The following is a 17,010-nucleotide window of genomic DNA, read 5'->3' as shown; positions in this document are numbered from 1 at the left end:
AAGGATTCATTTTTTTACCTACGTGACTTTACCGAAAAAAACAGTGAATATGGAACCCGTCAAAAACGCACAAAATTAAGCACGACTACATTCTTTTACGAACAATTTAAAATCAAGACTCACTTTTTTTCTCTGGTTTTAAATAAATATTTGGGAGCGTCTTATAATCCGTTAGGTGTGCATTATGTGTTTGACCATATTTGTATAAATCTAACAATGCAAATCACTTACCATCTTATAATGCAGAGAAAACGGAGCGGAAAGTCACGCTTGAACAGGTCAACAATATGGAGCGGAAACTTAATTTCAAACTTTATTTTGAGTGATATAAGAATATTCCAATGCATATTTGCATGTTTGCAGTGGCATACAAAGCAGTGTGAAGTGATATTTTGCTTACGTGGCAAAAACAATTTAATTGTTTGTTTAATAATGTCAACATGGTGGCTGAAATTCCTGTTTCACATTTAGACTTAAACAAAAGTTAAGCCGAAAAAACCGTAACAAATAAATAATTTCCAGGTGACAAATTACCATCAACAGTTTTATACAACGTATCTGTACGGGGGTGGAGCAGTGCTGCTGCTGCTGCGGTCATAGCACGGCGCTCAGAAATCTGGCAACTCAAGAGTTTTATTTTATTCCTGGCCACAGCTAACATCCGTGGCGAGCGTAGGGCTAAATTGATCCTGGGCATCCCCATTACAAAGCCACATAGCCATCAAGTGGTTCCTGGAGGCCCCAGGGAAGAATTTCCACATAGGGCCCCGTTATTCAACTGGAAAGGCCCATTGTCGGGTCCTCTTTTGTTTGAGGCCCGGGCCAGAATGCCACGTTTGTCCTCCCCTCTCTGGACAGCCCTAACTTGCACTGACCAACGTGGTGAAGTATAGTCAAACAACCTCTGACAGCGTGGGGGAGGCCTTCATCGTTCAACCATACCTGTGTTGGTAATTACTGAATGGCAAATATGCTACAGGAATACTTTTGTCCCTGTGTCAACAAACCAAGGAAATGTCACGGAGTAAATAAACCCATCACCACGAATTTGTTTTTGAATTCTGTAAAAGTATATTTTGGTCTCCAGGTTCTCACGGGTGTGGAGTTTATGATCTCAGCCCAGTCACCAAGGGGCTGCACACAAATACATCACAACAAATTTGTTTCTACACTTACATTTGACTGAATTGCAGCACTCAAAATTAAACTATCAGTTTTACTGTCATGCCACGCACGTTACTCTCTTATGCAGAACGGGTGGGAAAGTGCTCCCCTCTACCATGTGTGGACCAAGAGGTCACTTTCAAGGGATAGCAGAGGCAGCTGTGCAATATTCGCTTCTGTGGGCCATTCTCTAACATAGCTGGCTGAGTTGCTCAGCGAGAGTTCAAAATGGATACTTCATCGAATGCCATGGCGCCAAAAGCACAATTGGGATATATTTAGGAAAGGTTACAATTAATAAAAAGAAAACAAATTTTAGTCAACGGTATTGGAATTAGGAATACATCGGTCCTTGGCCTAAGTTAGTCTAAACGTTGGCAGGTTTTATGTACTCTCGTGTGAGAAGGTAATCAATCACAACTGTGGGTGCGTACGATAATGGCAACCAGAACAGCGTGGCATCCCATCCGACGGAGTAGCGGGTGAAGGGGAGCGCCGATGTGAGTGCACGCTCCACAGCGATGGGAACTTTGGAAATGTCTGTGTCCAGAAGCTTTCCTAAGTTCTTCGTGTTGGCATCCGTCACTGAGAGAAATGCATAGAAATACTGGTATGTATTGAATTGGAACATGAACAATTACGAAATGTACAAAAAGGTAAAAAAAAATGGTCAAAACAAGATATCATATTAGGATTCAAAACCTTACTAAACATTCAGATTTAAATTTTCACTGACCTTGGTTAAAAACGAATATATTTTTATTTCTATTGTACCACAAAAATTTGGGAACATGAAAAACAAGGACATTTTGAAATTGTGTCCACCAGATTTGGAGGGCCTAAATAGGACATTGAATTTTTTTTTGGGGGGGGGGGGTCTTATCTTGAAATAAACAAAAACGCAACCATATTGTTAAATCTCATTTATAACTTTCCTAAAACATCGCTACTAGAGGAACCAAAATGTTCCTTCCAAGTGCTGGGAGAATCTTCTCGGAACTGAACCGTTCCTGAAGAAGCTCCCAGCGTGTAGACTGAAACGTCAGACATCACGCCAAACGACATGGATTACACTGGACAACCATTAGCTACAGGAGTACAGGCCAAAATGTGTGCTCAGCAGACACAACGTGCAGTGGATGAAAAACAGTGGCAGCAGGAGCAACGTTGAAAACATAAAACATTTACCTTTCTCAATGAAGTCCTCCCCATACTGGTGCCTGGTGTCTTTGGGAAGTGTTGCCCAAATGTCACGCAAGCTCTTGTTAAATTTCTTCTCATCGGTGAGGTTTGTCTTGAAGAAGCCTGGCTCGATAATGATGACCTTAATACCGAACACTCGGACATCTCTCCTGCATTGTGCAGAACAATCTATGTTAATATACATACAAAATACTAACATGCATTTTAAAACGCACGCAGACATAATTTCATTCACAATTCATATTTACTAAGCTAGTAGTGAATTGAGTATTGCAATTTTTGATTACTGTCCAGCTCTAGTCTGATGGAATGCAGCAAAATAATAGGAAGCCAATTAATTGAAATGAACGACTTGCAAAAGGTAAGGAGTGCTAATTTAGTCAGCAATTTTTTTAATGTAGTCATTGTCTTAGTATAATCGATGTCAACCTATGGAATATATGTATTGTATAATTTTGCATAAAACTACGACCCATATTGTAAAGCGAAGCTTCCCTGCCTTGTAAAGATCGGTAGCTCAACCAGCATTGATTCAAGCAAGTCTGACTTTATGAGGCACTATAAGTCGAGTCTGCTTGTTTTATCTTGTTTAAATTGATATAGTGCCTGCCTCATTTCAAGGCGCTTGATACAATACTGCTAAAATTATGCACTCCCAGAAGGCTGTGCGGGCTAATGGGTTGTGTAAGAAAAACTTATTTTTTTTTTCTCTGAAGAGACAGATATGTGACGGAGACATATCGTCTTGCTTGCTTATTCTGTTATTTTTGTTCTCAAAAATGACACTCGTATTACGTGCAATGAGTCAATTCTTATTCCGTGGATTTCATTTTGCAAGGAGCGGGCAATTCAATTGCACTCTCCCTCCACATTGTCAAGTAAGTCAATCAGTGAATCTTTTTCTATATGTGCGGTCAACAAATATTTTGGTCTTCCTCAGTACAATGCACAGTCTCGAAGAGCATTACTAAATTACCTTATTCAGCATTTATACTCATTAATTGTCTCATCAATGTGATCAACGTGGATCTTATATCGTGCGATAAATCATTAGTATCGCCATATTGCGACAACCCTAGTTGCCTGTAACAATACTTTTCTAACTCACCGCAGTATGTCGGAGAAGGCCTCCACGCAGAATTTGGACAAGCTGTAGCTTCCTCCGCCTAAAGCCAGGCGGCCCATCACACTGGCTATATTCACAACCCTGCCACGGCCACGCTTGAGCATGGGTAGGCAAGCGAGCGTCACAGCCACCAAACCCATTGCGTTCACTTCCATGCACGGGCGGAAATCTTCTATCGTCAGCCAGTCCATGGGGCCGACGGGAAGACACACGCCTGCGTTGTTCACCAGGCCCCAGAGTCCTGCACACGATACAATTCGTCACGATAAACAATGTGCAGGGGCAAAACAGCGCCCGCCGCTCATATCCCTTTTCCACTGGCACATCCGAGCCAAGTCAGTACCGGATCCCTTCCAGCAGGGGTGGCCAACCTATAACAGATCAAGAGCCAAAGAGCCAAGTGTATATATAAGTGTGTATATATAGACAGTTTTCGAGACAGCATGTCCTACGTGATGCCCCTTCGATAGAGCCGCATGTGGTGGATTAAAGAGCCGCATGCGGCTTGGGAGACGCTAGTTGGGCAACCGCTGCCTTACAGTAAGGGTGGTGTTCCACTATTTTCCCAGCAGACCCTGAACCAAAACGAGACACGCCGGCAAGACATTTGAATATGGCTTGGTGATCAGCAGCGCCAGGGGTGGGTGCTGATGATTAGTTCATTTTGAGGGATGTCAGTGCAACTGTAGTGACTGTTCTTCTCACTGTGTGGTGCCAGGACTTGTGATGTCACGGCCGGTGATGTTGTCATTGCGGGCAGCCGGGTTGCGGGCTGAGGTACTGACACGAGCGGTGGTTGGGTGAGCGCTGGTTAGCGCGAAGGCATCGCGAGCAGTGTCAGAGGGACCAACGGTGGACGGGGGCCAAGGGGCGGTCACGTGGTCCCAGAGAGCTCTTGGGAACATTCGAGAAAGGGCCCGAAGAGCCTGGAAGGTGGGCGGGGCTATGGTCGGAGCCAGCCCCAGCCCCAGCCCGGGAGCATATAACGAGAGCTCCCTGAGGAGCTCGGGGTTCTTCAAGTGTTGGTGTTCTAAGATCCACGTCGGGGAGGAGTAGAAGCCTCGAGTCACGCGGTCCGGGACCCAGCTGGTGGTCCGGACCGGGATAGCGAACCGTGTCTAGTTCTGGCATAGCGTGGCTAGATGGGACATTCGAGACCCGAGCGTAGGTTATGTTATGTTGGGCCTGTTGTGTTGAATAAATAGTGTTGCTCCCGAGTTAACGTCTGCGACTCAGTTGGATTCACTACACAACTGAAACACATTGTCAACACGTCATCTACATGCACCTCGACGTGTCCATTGCATGTGACATCGGTGCTTATTGGGCTGCGCAAAGTTGACTTCCCCTGCCATCTGTGCTGTCGACTCCCTGCCCCTACTCAAACCTGGGCACGAGACTTTTTTCTTCCTTTACATATAACGGACTGCCTCTCTCTCTGTTCAGCATCTTGAGATGTGGTTTTATTTAAGAGCAATATGACTGTAAACTATATTTCATTTCTTTCTGAATGATTGTAATATAAATAATTTACAGTCCTTTGTAAAACCACTGCTGGATGATGGTCTGCTTTTTCTGTCAATCGTGGGGAGATCCGTGATTCTGATCCTTGTCATGGCAGGTCGTAGGCATTTAATAAACAAAACAATTTCCCTGGACAAATGCAAGTTTTTTTAAAGCGTCACAGAATCTGCGCATACTTACACACGATGTATACTCCCTGTTTCACTTAATAACAAAGTTCACACCATCGAAAGAGTTCTATATGAAAATCCCTTTCACAGTAACAAAAATCCATGCGTAAAATCCTTCGCCTGTCACACCCAGCTGTAAATTTCGCTTTAACAACGCTTTGACTCACCCGTGTCGCCGACTATCTCTTGCACGGCCTCGGCAGCTCGCTTCACGCTTTCGTTATTTGTCACGTCCAGGCTGACCGTTTTTAGTCGCTGAGAGGTTTCCGCCTTGATGGCGTTCTGCCCCTCTTCCGTAAAGCATGCGGCAATCACGTGAAACCCGCGGGTGTCCAGGCGCTTGGCCAGTAACTTCCCGAAGCCTGTGTCGCACCCGGTGATGAACACATACTTGTCCGTGGTGTTGTCGATGACATTGCGCTCCCGTGAGCGGAAGTACACCACCACGGCCACTATCGGTAGCAGAGCGAGAAGGAGAATGTACATGACTGGGAATGCTGCAGTCTTCAAAAATCTGAAACAAATGGTGGATTTAGTGTTAGTTAATGAGCGTCAGAAAAGTCGACATGCCTCCCCTAATCAAAATCAAACAAAAACACGACTTTTGATTTAAAGCTTTCGTGACTGCAGGGATTCATATTCTTGGTTCTTTCGGTAAAGTCACGTAGAAGGGAAACAATACAGTAATAAAAATATAAAACAATTAAATTCTCACGTGACTTTACCGAAAGAACCAAGAATATAAACACACGACTGCGTGGGTTTTCGCGGTTGTTCTAGACGGCTCCAATGCATCTTCGGGATGCAGTGCGTGTTGTTCGGCACGACGTTCGACGTTCAGTTCCACGTGCTGGGAGCTTCCCCAGAACAGAACATCTCAGGAACAGCAGTGCTCCTGAACAAGCCCTCAGCACGTGGAACAAAGAGTTGACATATCGTGTCGAACGTCATGCCGAACAATCCACGGTACAATCTGAAAATATATTGGGGAACCAAATGAGACCAATTTTTGGGAATCTGGTCAGAGGCATGCACGTTGGTAAAGAAAAAAACGTCGGCCAGTGACTAGATTTTTGTTTTTAAACCCAACTTAGCAGGCCCATATCTGATGTACATGTCTCTAGACATGTCTGATGTACATGTCTCTCGCCAAATGCCAAAGAGCAGTTGACAATTCGAAAAGATTTCCAGCCAATATCTTTGCAATGTACAATGTTGTAGCTCTTGGACAGGTTGTTTCGTCTTAATCCACACTGCGTTGATCCTCCACACTGCAGGTCAAAACAACTCTCTTCACACAGCTTCCCTTTTGCACCGCTAGTCTCTGGAATTCCCTGCCATTATTTTTTTTCTAAGTTCTTACATCCATGGCGGAGCCAGTGGTGGGGGGGGGGGGGGGGGTGGCACGTGCCCCCCCAATGATCAGATCGAAATCCCTAATTTCGATCGGATCATTGGGGTTTATTAGTATCTAGCGGGAAGTACCCTGCATTGCCCGGGGGAAAAATATATTTAAAAACTTCTCAAAAGTTGAAAACATAACATATACAAATGTAAAGAAAACTTTGATCATTACCTCATTAATTACAATTAAACCCAACGCGCGGTGGAAAAAAAATAACTTACGCTTGCGTGCCAAGATTCGATTCTTTAAATCGCGCAAAGGAATCGAAGGTTGCACATTTCTTTAGAATCGGCCTATTCCCATTTAATCGATACAACAAACGCTCACCAGATATCGATTATCGCTAGTCCTGTATGCGGGTTGACGCCACACACTTCATGGTCATTTCCCCCCCCCCCCCAAAATACAAAAGTTAATTTTTTATACTTTTTGCAATGTGTACAGTCTGGAAGCTACCCACATGCCAAATTTCAAGTTTGTTCCATGTTGGAAAGTATGCTCAACATTTCGAACAAACACACATTCACAAATGTCCCTTTTATATAGAGATAAATCGGCATTTTGCGACCCCCACTGCCGCTGTGTATCATATTATTATCTGCCAAGGACTCTATGAGATGATAGGACGTTCATCTGAGTCCACAATTGGCAATAAGTAACGGCAAAGCAGTTATAAGTGACTCACAGAATTGTGCGCAGTTGCGTATATTAGTACACGACTTCCCTGAATATCTCCACAATATAAAAATCCAACCAAATCAGAGCTAGATCCAATGATTCGCCCTGGTAATAAGGATTATGCGGCCCATATGCTGTTGCTCTTTGCAGCGGGAAAGGACAACTTAAAGCAACAATGTTAAGCGAAAAATGTTCTCGCTGTAGCCCCAAGTGTGGTCTCTACCAGATTTGACCACGTTCTTGAGCACATCCTAAAACCATCAAGATTTTGCCACGCATCCTCTGAAGAGTTGTAGATGCCCGCAGTCTTGCGCGGTGAAAGTTTGAGAGAAGAAAATTCTCAACAAGCAGCCGAACCTGGAGCTGCACACTTGGATTACAAGTGGATGAAAAAATAACCAACGTCATCATTTAATTTCGGGCTGTGGTGTTTTTGTTTTTTTTAAAATGGTTCTAGCTAAGAGTTTTTTGTTTTTACTCTAGCCCTGTACTCACAGTGAAGACGTTGCCCAGCCGTACTAAGTGCAATGAAGATGTCCTTTTGATTCTGCTACCAAGACCGCCGTAAACTTATCGCCTTTTTTTCAAACGTCCTGCAAACAGGTACACGGCACAGAAATGGAAACAGTGCAGGGTCAATATTACCGTACCTTCAATGTGATCGATAAGATGATGTTTCATATGGAAATACACATAGCAGAAGAATTGCAATTCATTATTTTGTAAAAAAATGTTTTACATTTTGCGAATGCTGCCATAGAATGTGCGTAATGGTGACAATTTTCGAAATGCTACCTGTCGTGTTTAACAGCAATAAAGATATATAAGAGCAATACCAATGCAAAACTATTCTTCTCATACTGCCAAAAATAACGATTACAGTACTTGCTATATTGTACATCTTTAGGGCACATTTGTACATCCATCTTTAAAATCTGTCTAGTATTCTCTTCCACGTGTTATGCAACTTGCATATCAACGTGTAATATTTTAGTTAACAAAAAAAACACAGGGGGGGGCCAATGTTTGGGCAACGTTAGCCCAAAGGTTCCAACAAATCTAGAATTGGTTCCAACAACGTGCCAACGATGGCGTAATGTTGCACGGTTACTGGGTGAAGCTTTAAATATAGACTTGGGTGAAGTTTCTTTGCGTGATGCGCTGTGAGCCACATGAAGCACAACATTGGCTTGTGCATTCCTCAAATGTCGCATCTCTGTGGGGCCAACAAAAACCACGCTTGGAATATCTCGCCCCAAATCACGGCATGCAGCAAAGCCCAAATCCCTCCGTGTGCTGAATACATGCCTGCAATCACGATGCACCTATTAACAACTACAACAACAGGACACGCTATAGGAGCCCGGACCACCAGGGAGAAGCCAAGCCCAGTAAACGGGAAACGTTTTGGCTGCTGGTTCACCGTTGGTCCAAAGGTTTTAACTAGATGCGAACGTTGGACCAACGTTCTAAACTGCGTTTACTCAAGAGTTACGGGTGAGATGTACTGTACGACGAACAAACCGCACGCAGAATGACAGTATTGAATCACAGTAATTACCGCAAAATGTAAACTGCGCATCAACAATTATCAACGTAAAAAATATATATATAACAACGTGCAAGACGAAACAAGAGTTCTGTAAAAATGCAAATCGACTCACGTGGAAACGAGCCGGAAGCAACGGAATCGCCGACCTCTGCGGATAAATGCGAGTGAGGCTCGGGACAACTTGATCGCTGAAGGGTTGCGGGCTGCGATGTTACCCAGTGACTTCATATCCTGGGCGTGGTTGCCCCAATCCCGCTGCTCGCTTCGACTTTGCATGGGCGTGCCCCCCACATAGTTCATAGTTCATTTATTTGGTATAGCCCTGTGAGCCATTCGGCTCTTGAATCGGGTGCAACAGCAACAAACAAAAAAAACATGAACAAGAAACGCCCAGGGTTTTACAGGCTGCTACGGCAAAATTCATTCGCGTCTTTAAACGCCACCACCACCACCCCACCCCCCACCCAATGAAGGTTGGACGTTGTGGCATTATTTTGGAATTGTTCGACCCAACATTTAAGCAAGGGCGGCCCCCAATGGCATCAACGGATGCGCGGTTCTCAGCCAGTAATCTTGGTGCTTCTATTATGCAAACAAGTCTAGAACAATATTAATGCTTAGTTATATTGTACTCTGCACTGCACCGTGCGGTGTTGAATCCACAATAACACTGAACTACGATTCATTGCATAGCAAGGCGCTGGTGACCAGATTTTTACGAGTAACTAACTGAACGCGAATAGCAAAGAAAAACATATTTTAACCCCAGCAAGTGCACACTAAAATTATTTAACAAAAATATTTTAACAGGTTAAGGTCCACTGAGCTACATTGAGGGAAAAAAGTATTTGATCCCCTGCTGATTTTGTACGTTTGCCCACTGACAAAGAAATGATCAGTCTGTATTTTAAATGGTAGGTTTATTTCAACAGTGAGAGACAGAATAACAACAACAAAATCCAGAAAAGCGCATGTCAAAAATTGTATGAATTGATTTGCATTTTAATGAGGGAAATAAGTATTTGACCCCCTCTCAATCAGAAAGATTTCTGGCTCCCAGGTGTCTTTTATACAGGTAACGAGCTGAGATTAGGAGCACTCCATTTAAGAGTGTGCTTGTTAACTGTATAAATACACCTGTCCACAGAAGCAATCAATCAATCAGATTCCAAACTCTCCACCATGGCCAAGACCAAAGAGCTCTCCAAGGATGTCAGGGACAAGATTGTAGACCTACACAAGGCTGGAATGGCCTACAAGACCATTGCCAAGCAGCTTGTTGAGAAGGTGACAACAGTTGGTGCGATTATTCGCAAATGGAAGAAACACAAAAGAACTGTCAATCTCCCTCGGCCTGGGGCTCCATGCAAGATCTCACCTCGTGGAGTTGCAATGATCATGAGAACGGTGAGGAATCAGCCCAGAACTACACGGGGGGATCTTGTCAATGATCTAAAGGCAGCTGGGACCATAGTCACCAAGAAAACAATTGGTAACACACAATGCCGTGAAGGACTGAAATCCTGCAGCGCCCGCAAGGTCCCCCTGCTCAAGAAAGCACATATACATGCCCGTCTGAAGTTTGCCAATGAACATTTGAATGATTCAGAGGACAACTGGGTGAAAGTGTTGTGGTCAGATGAGACCAAAATGGAGCTCTTTGGCATCAACTCAACTCGCCGAGTTTGGAGGAGGTGGAGGAATGCTGCCTATGACCCCAAGAACACCATCCCCACCGTCAAACATGGAGGTGGAAACATTATGATTTGGGGGTGTTTTTCTGCTAGGGGGACAGGACAACTTCACCGCATCAAAGGGACGATGGACGGGGCCATGTACCGTCAAATATTGGGTGAGAACCTCCTTCCCTCAGCCAGGGCATGGAAAATGGGTCGTGGATGGGTATTCCAGGATGACAATGACCCAAAACACACGGCCAAGGCAACAAAGGAGTGGCTCAAGAAGAAGCACATTAAGGTCCTGGAGTGGCCTAGCCAGTCTCCAGACCTTAATCCCATAGAAAATCTGTGGAGGGAGCTGAAGGTTCGAGTTGCCAAACGTCAGCCTCGAAACCTTAATGACTTGGAGAAGATCTGCAAAGAGGAGTGGGACAAAATCCCTCCTGAGATGTGTACAAACCTGGTGGCCAACTACAAGAAACGTCTGACCTCTTTGATTTCAAACAAGGGTTTTGCCACCAAGTACAAAGTCATGTTTTGCAGAGGGGTCAAATACTTATTTCCCTCCTTAAAATGCAAATCAATTCATAACATTTTTGCCATGCGTTTTTCTGGATTTTTTGTTGTTATTCTGTCTCTCATTGTTCAAATCAACCTACCATTAAAATTATAGACTGATCATTTCTTTGTCAGTGTATATAGGGGCCGTCCATAAATGACGTCACGCGATTTTTTACGATTTTTGACCCCCCCCCTTCGTCACACGGCGTCACAAAGCTCTGCCCCCCCCCCCAAATATAAAACATGCTTCAAATCGCGTGACGTCATTTATGGATGGCCCCATAGCTCTTTTTTCAGAAGCAACCTGGCCACAAATCATAGATCAACGAAGTGGTTTATCATCATTTGGAAATGTATAACAACCCACTAATCTAAACGCATATTTCTACATGTGGAGGGGAAAACCGGATGATCCGGAGAAAAATCCACACTACCGCGGGGAGACACGCAAACTCCAAATACTTTATACAGCAGGCGTCAGGGTCGGGATCGACCTCCTGTAAACCTGGCGAGGTAGTTAACATCTCGCAAGTAGTTTATTTATACAAATACTTTAAAGTGTAATCACAAAACTAAATGACATAACGCTTTCCAACATACTCCAGGTGCAGGTGATAACTAAATCCTACCGATGTAATTTCAAAAGGTACAAAACGGCTGTCATAGCACGAGATTGTTCAGTCTGAACTGCCGAGGGCTTAAATGTGAACTGGTGAGACCCAACAGTCAATAAACAGCAGGGTAAGGCAAGTTTATCTCATAGATTACTGAGGGCAAAGAACAAAGGTCATTGGTTGTATTGGTTTTACAAAAAAACTGAATGTGCATACTGTACATGTGTATAGAACATTTGCTGCTGTTTGATTTTTGCCAATGTCTTTAAAAAAAACACTTGGGTTAGAATATCTTAAAATTTTCGCCAACATTTTAAATAACTTAGATAATTGAGATACAGTTAAATATTTTATCAAAGATATTCTCGATAAAAACACACATGTAAATGTCAACCACAGCACGCACACACACATCATGTTGCACCTTTGATTGCACAGTTAGATCACTTTGTAAAATCGGTAGGTAAATGTCCAAACACCATGTAATGAAGATGGGTGACATAGCACTTTGCCTATTTGCTTCAATTACGAGCAACTACAAGGTAGTTACTTCGCTTACGAGGTGTGTGAGAAGATGGTAATTCATCGTTATTTAAGTCAATAGTGAAAGTACCATGTCGCCCATCTGTATAACATTCCTCTCACCCTTCTTGGCCTAAGGTGGTTGGGCATTTTTTTTTACCAACGATTTTACAAACTGATCTAACAACAATCAAAGGGCATCGTATTTGTCGCTGTGGTTGTTGACCTTTAACCGCGTTTGATTATCGAGAATATATTTCAGAGAGTTATCTTATGTCTCAATTATCTAAATAGCTACCAAGTAATTGAATAAAATAGAGAATACGGAGACTGCGAGTAGTTAAGTGACTGGCACTAGCGGTGTCAGATGGATTGCAATGGATGAGGCTCGTGAAGGACGCTGCTGCTATTGGGAAGTTGGAGGCAGTCGCCCTCCAGCAACAAGAGACGGGGGGCAGAGGAGCGACGCTCACAACAACGAGCGGGAAGCGCCGGGTTGATAAAACGCAGCAAAAGTTGGCACAGGATGGTGCACAGCCGATGCATCTGCATACCCGTCAACCCCTTATCAGTACCCTACCTTATTACAGACCAATTCAGACCGTATTGGTCACCCCCGTGCCCCTTATAAACCTAAGCGCTCATCCTACAAAGTCCCATCACAAGGGGAGAAATATAAACAATGCCTTTATTTTGGCCCGAATGTAAACGGCTGTACTCCGTATGGACCTGAACACTCAAATTGTCCCTCTTAAATAGAACACGGAGTAAAACCGTATAGGTTTACAGCCATGCCGTGGGGTAGCACAGACGGTGTTCATCTGCACGGTCATCTCGGTCAAGTCAACCCATTTGCACCAGGGTCTGTCCCACGACCCAAGAGAGCCTTCTCTCCAAGCGAACCAAGACTTAATTCATGATTTGAAGTTTTCGTGACTGCAAGGATCCATGGTTCTTTCGGTAAAGTCACGTACAGTGAGGGAAAAAAGTATTTGATCCCCTGCTGATTTTGTACGTTTGCCCACTGACAAAGAAATGATCAGTCTATAATTTTAATAGTAGGTTTATTTGAACAGTGAGAGACAGAATAACAACAAAAAATCCAGAAAAACGCATGTCAAAATTTTTATAAATTGATTTGCATTTTAATGAGGGAAATAAGTATTTGACCCCCTTTCAATGAGAAAGATGTCTGGCTCCCAGGTGTCTTTTATACAGGTAATGAGCTGAGATTAGGAGCACACTCTTACGGGGAGTGCTCCTAATCTCAGCTTGTTACCTGTACATAAGACACCTGTCTACAGAAGCAATCAATCAATCAGATTCCAAACTCTCCACCATGGCCAAGACCAAAGAGCTCTCCAAGGATGTCAGGGACAAGATTGTAGACCTACACAAGGCTGGAATGGGCTACAAGACCATTGCCAAGCAGCTTGGTGAGAAGGTGACAACAGTTGGTGCGATTATTCGCAAATGGAAGAAACACAAAAAAACTGTCAATCTCCCTCGGCCTGGGGCTCCATGCAAGATCTCACCTCGTGGAGTTGCAATGATCATGAGAACGGTGAGGAATCAGCCCAGAACTACACGGGATGATCTTGTCAATGATCTCAAGGCAGCTGGGACCATAGTCACCAAGAAAACAATTGGTAACACACTACGCCGTAAAGGACTGAAATCCTGCAGTGCCCGCAAGGTCCCCCTGCTCAAGAAAGCACATATACATGCCCGTCGGAAGTTTGCCAATGAACATCTGAATGATTCAGAGGACAACTGGGTGAAAGTGTTGTGATCAGATGAGACAAAATGGAGCTCTTTGGCATCAACTCAACTCGCCGTGTTTGAAGGAGGAGGAATGCTGCCTATGACCCCAATAACACCATCCCCACCGTCAAACATGGAGGTGGAAACATGCGTTGGGGGTGTTTTTATGCTAGGGGGACAGAACAACTTCACCGCATCAAAGGGACGATGGACGGGGCCATGTAACGTCAAATATTGGGTGAGAACCTCCTTCCCTCAGCCAGGGCATGGAAAATGGGTCGTGGATGGGTATTCCAGCATGACAATGACCCAAAACACACGGCCAAGGCAACAAAGGAGTGGCTCAAGAAGAAGCACATTAAGGTCCTGGAGTGGCCTAGCCAGTCTCCAGACCTTAATCCCAAAGAAAATCTGTGGAGGGAGCTGAAGGTTCGAGTTGCCAAACGTCAGCCTCGAAACCTTAATGACTTGGAGAAGATCTGCAAAGAGGAGTGGGACAAAATCCCTCCTGAGATGTGTGCAAACCTGGTAGCCAACAACAAGAAACGTCTGACCTCTGTGATTGCCAACAAGGGTTTTGCCATCAAGTACTAAGTCATGTTCTGCCGAGGGGTCACGTACTTATTTCCCTAGTTAAAATGCAAATCAATTTATAACATTTTGACATGCGTTTTTCTGGATTTTGTTGTTGTTATTCTGTCTCTCACTGTTCAAATAAACCTACCATTAAAATTATAGACTGATCATTTCTTTGTCAGTGGGCAAACGTACAAAATCAGCAGGGGATCAAATACTTTTTTCCCTCACTGTATATAGGGGCCGTCCATAAATGACGTCACGCGATTTTTTACAATTTTTGACCCCCGCCCCCCTTCGTCACACGGCGTCACAAAGCTCTGCCCCCCCCCCCCCCCAAATATAAAACATGCTTCAAATCGCGTGACGTCATTTATGGATGGCCCCATAGCTCTTTTTTCAGAAGCAACCTGGCCACAAATCATAGATCAACGAAGTGGTTTATCATCATTTGGAAATGTATAACAGCCCACTAATCTAAACACATATTTCTACATGTGGAGGGGAAAACCGGAGGACCCGGAGAAAAATCCACACTACCACGGGGAGACACGCAAACTCCAAATACTTTATACAGCAGGCGTCAGGGTCGGGATCGACCTCCTGTATACCTAGCGAGGTAGTTAACATCTCGCAAATAGTTTATTTATACAAATACTTTAAAGCGTAATCACAAAACTAAATGACATAACGCTTTCCAACATACTCCAGGTGCAGGTGATAACTAAATCCTACCGATGTAATTTCAAAAGGTACAAAACGGCTGTTACAGCACGAGATTGTTCAGTCTGAACTGCCGAGGGCTTAAATGTGAACTGGTGAGACGCAACAGTTAATAAACAGCAGGGTAAAGCAAGTTTATCTCATAGATTACTGAGGGCAATGAACCAAGGTCATTGGTTGTATTGGTTTTACAAAAAAAATGAATGTGTATACTGTACATGTATATAGAACATTTGCTGCTGTTTGATTTTTGCCAATGTCTTTAAAAAAAAACACTTGGGTTAGAATATCTTAAAATTTTCGCCAACATTTTAAATAACTTAGATAATTGAGATACAGTTAAATATTTTATCAAAGATATTCTCGATAAAAACACACATGTAAATGTCAACCACAGCACGCACACACACATCATGTTGCACCTTTGATTGCACAGTTAGATCACTTTGTAAAATCGGTAGGTAAATGTCCAAACACCATGTAATGCAGATGGGTGACATGGCACTTTGCCTATTTACTTCAATTACGAGCAACTACAAGGTAGTTACTTCGCTTACGAGGTGTGTGAGAAGATGGTAATTCATCGTTATTTAAGTCAATAGTGAAAGTACCATGTCGCCCATCTGTATAACATTCCTCTCACCCTTCTTGGCCTAAGGTGGTTGGGCATTTTTTTTTTACCAACGATTTTACAAACTGATCTAACAACAATCAAAGGGCATCGTATTTGTCGCTGTGGTTGTTGACCTTTAACCGCGTTTGATTATCGAGAATATATTTCAGAGAGTTATCTTACGTCTCAATTATCTAAATAGCTACCAAGTAATTGAATAAAATAGAGAATACGGAGACTGCGAGTAGTTAAGTGACTGGCACTAGCGGTGTCAGATGGATTGCAATGGATGAGGCTCGTGAAGGACGCTGCTGCTATTGGGAAGTTGGAGGCAGTCGCCCTCCAGCAACAAGAGACGGGGGGCAGAGGAGCGACGCTCACAACAACGAGCGGGAAGCGCCGGGTTGATAAAACGCAGCAAAAGTTGGCACAGGATGGTGCACAGCCGATGCATCTGCATACCCGTCAACCCCTTATCAGTACCCTACCTTATTACAGACCAATTCAGACCGTATTGGTCACCCCCGTGCCCCTTATAAACCTAAGCGCTCATCCTACAAAGTCCCATCACAAGGGGAGAAATATAAACAATGCCTTTATTTTGGCCCGAATGTAAACGGCTGTACTCCGTATGGACCTGAACACTCAAATTGTCCCTCTTAAATAGAACACGGAGTAAAACCGTATAGGTTTACAGCCATGCCGTGGGGTGGCACAGACAGTGTTCATCTGCACGGTCATCTCGGTCAAGTCAACCCATTTGCACCAGGGTCTGTCCCACGACCCAAGAGAGCCTTCTCTCCAAGCGAACCAAGACTTAATTCATGATTTGAAGTTTTCGTGACTGCAAGGATCCATGGTTCTTTTGGTAAAGTCACGTACAGTGAGGGAAAAAAGTATTTGATCCCCTGCTGATTTTGTACGTTTGCCCACTGACAAAGAAATGATCAGTCTATAATTTTAATAGTAGGTTTATTTGAACAGTGAGAGACAGAATAACAACAAAAAATCCAGAAAAACGCATGTCAAAATTTTTATAAATTGATTTGCATTTTAATGAGGGAAATAAGTATTTGACCCCCTTTCAATGAGAAAGATGTCTGGCTCCCAGGTGTCTTTTATACAGGTAATGAGCT

The 17,010-nt window shown here is 43.7% G+C and overlaps 1 protein-coding gene across 3 annotated transcripts; it reads right to left on the bottom strand.

Annotated features, from left to right (window-relative positions):
• Positions 1-300: 300 nt before the first annotated feature.
• On the bottom strand, positions 301-9,089 carry DHRS9 (dehydrogenase/reductase 9). Of its 3 annotated transcripts, none has more exons than XM_032965540.2 (6): positions 8,935-9,089; positions 7,766-7,863; positions 5,355-5,701; positions 3,476-3,734; positions 2,353-2,516; positions 301-1,749 (listed from the first exon to the last, which is right to left on the bottom strand). In XM_032965540.2, the coding sequence occupies exons 3-6, from the start codon at positions 5,671-5,673 to the stop codon at positions 1,532-1,534; spliced, it is 960 nt and encodes a 319-aa protein (XP_032821431.1). In that variant the 5' UTR covers positions 5,674-5,701; positions 7,766-7,863; positions 8,935-9,089; the 3' UTR covers positions 301-1,531. The 3 variants fall into 3 exon arrangements, with proteins under 3 accessions (XP_032821431.1, XP_075927794.1, XP_032821430.1); XM_076071679.1 differs by lacking the exon at positions 8,935-9,089 and adding an exon at positions 8,579-8,597; XM_032965539.2 differs by lacking the exon at positions 7,766-7,863 and having other exon boundaries at positions 8,935-9,065.
• Between the last annotated feature and the right edge of the window lie 7,921 nt (positions 9,090-17,010).

This window comes from Petromyzon marinus, chromosome 34 (assembly GCF_048934315.1).
Source record: "Petromyzon marinus isolate PM22_M1 ecotype Great Lakes invasive population chromosome 34, UKy_Petmar_22M1.pri1.0, whole genome shotgun sequence".
NCBI lineage: Eukaryota > Metazoa > Chordata > Hyperoartia > Petromyzontiformes > Petromyzontidae > Petromyzon > Petromyzon marinus.
The sequence above is the reverse complement of the archived record's forward strand: the minus strand, read 5'-3'. Positions and strand labels throughout refer to the sequence as shown.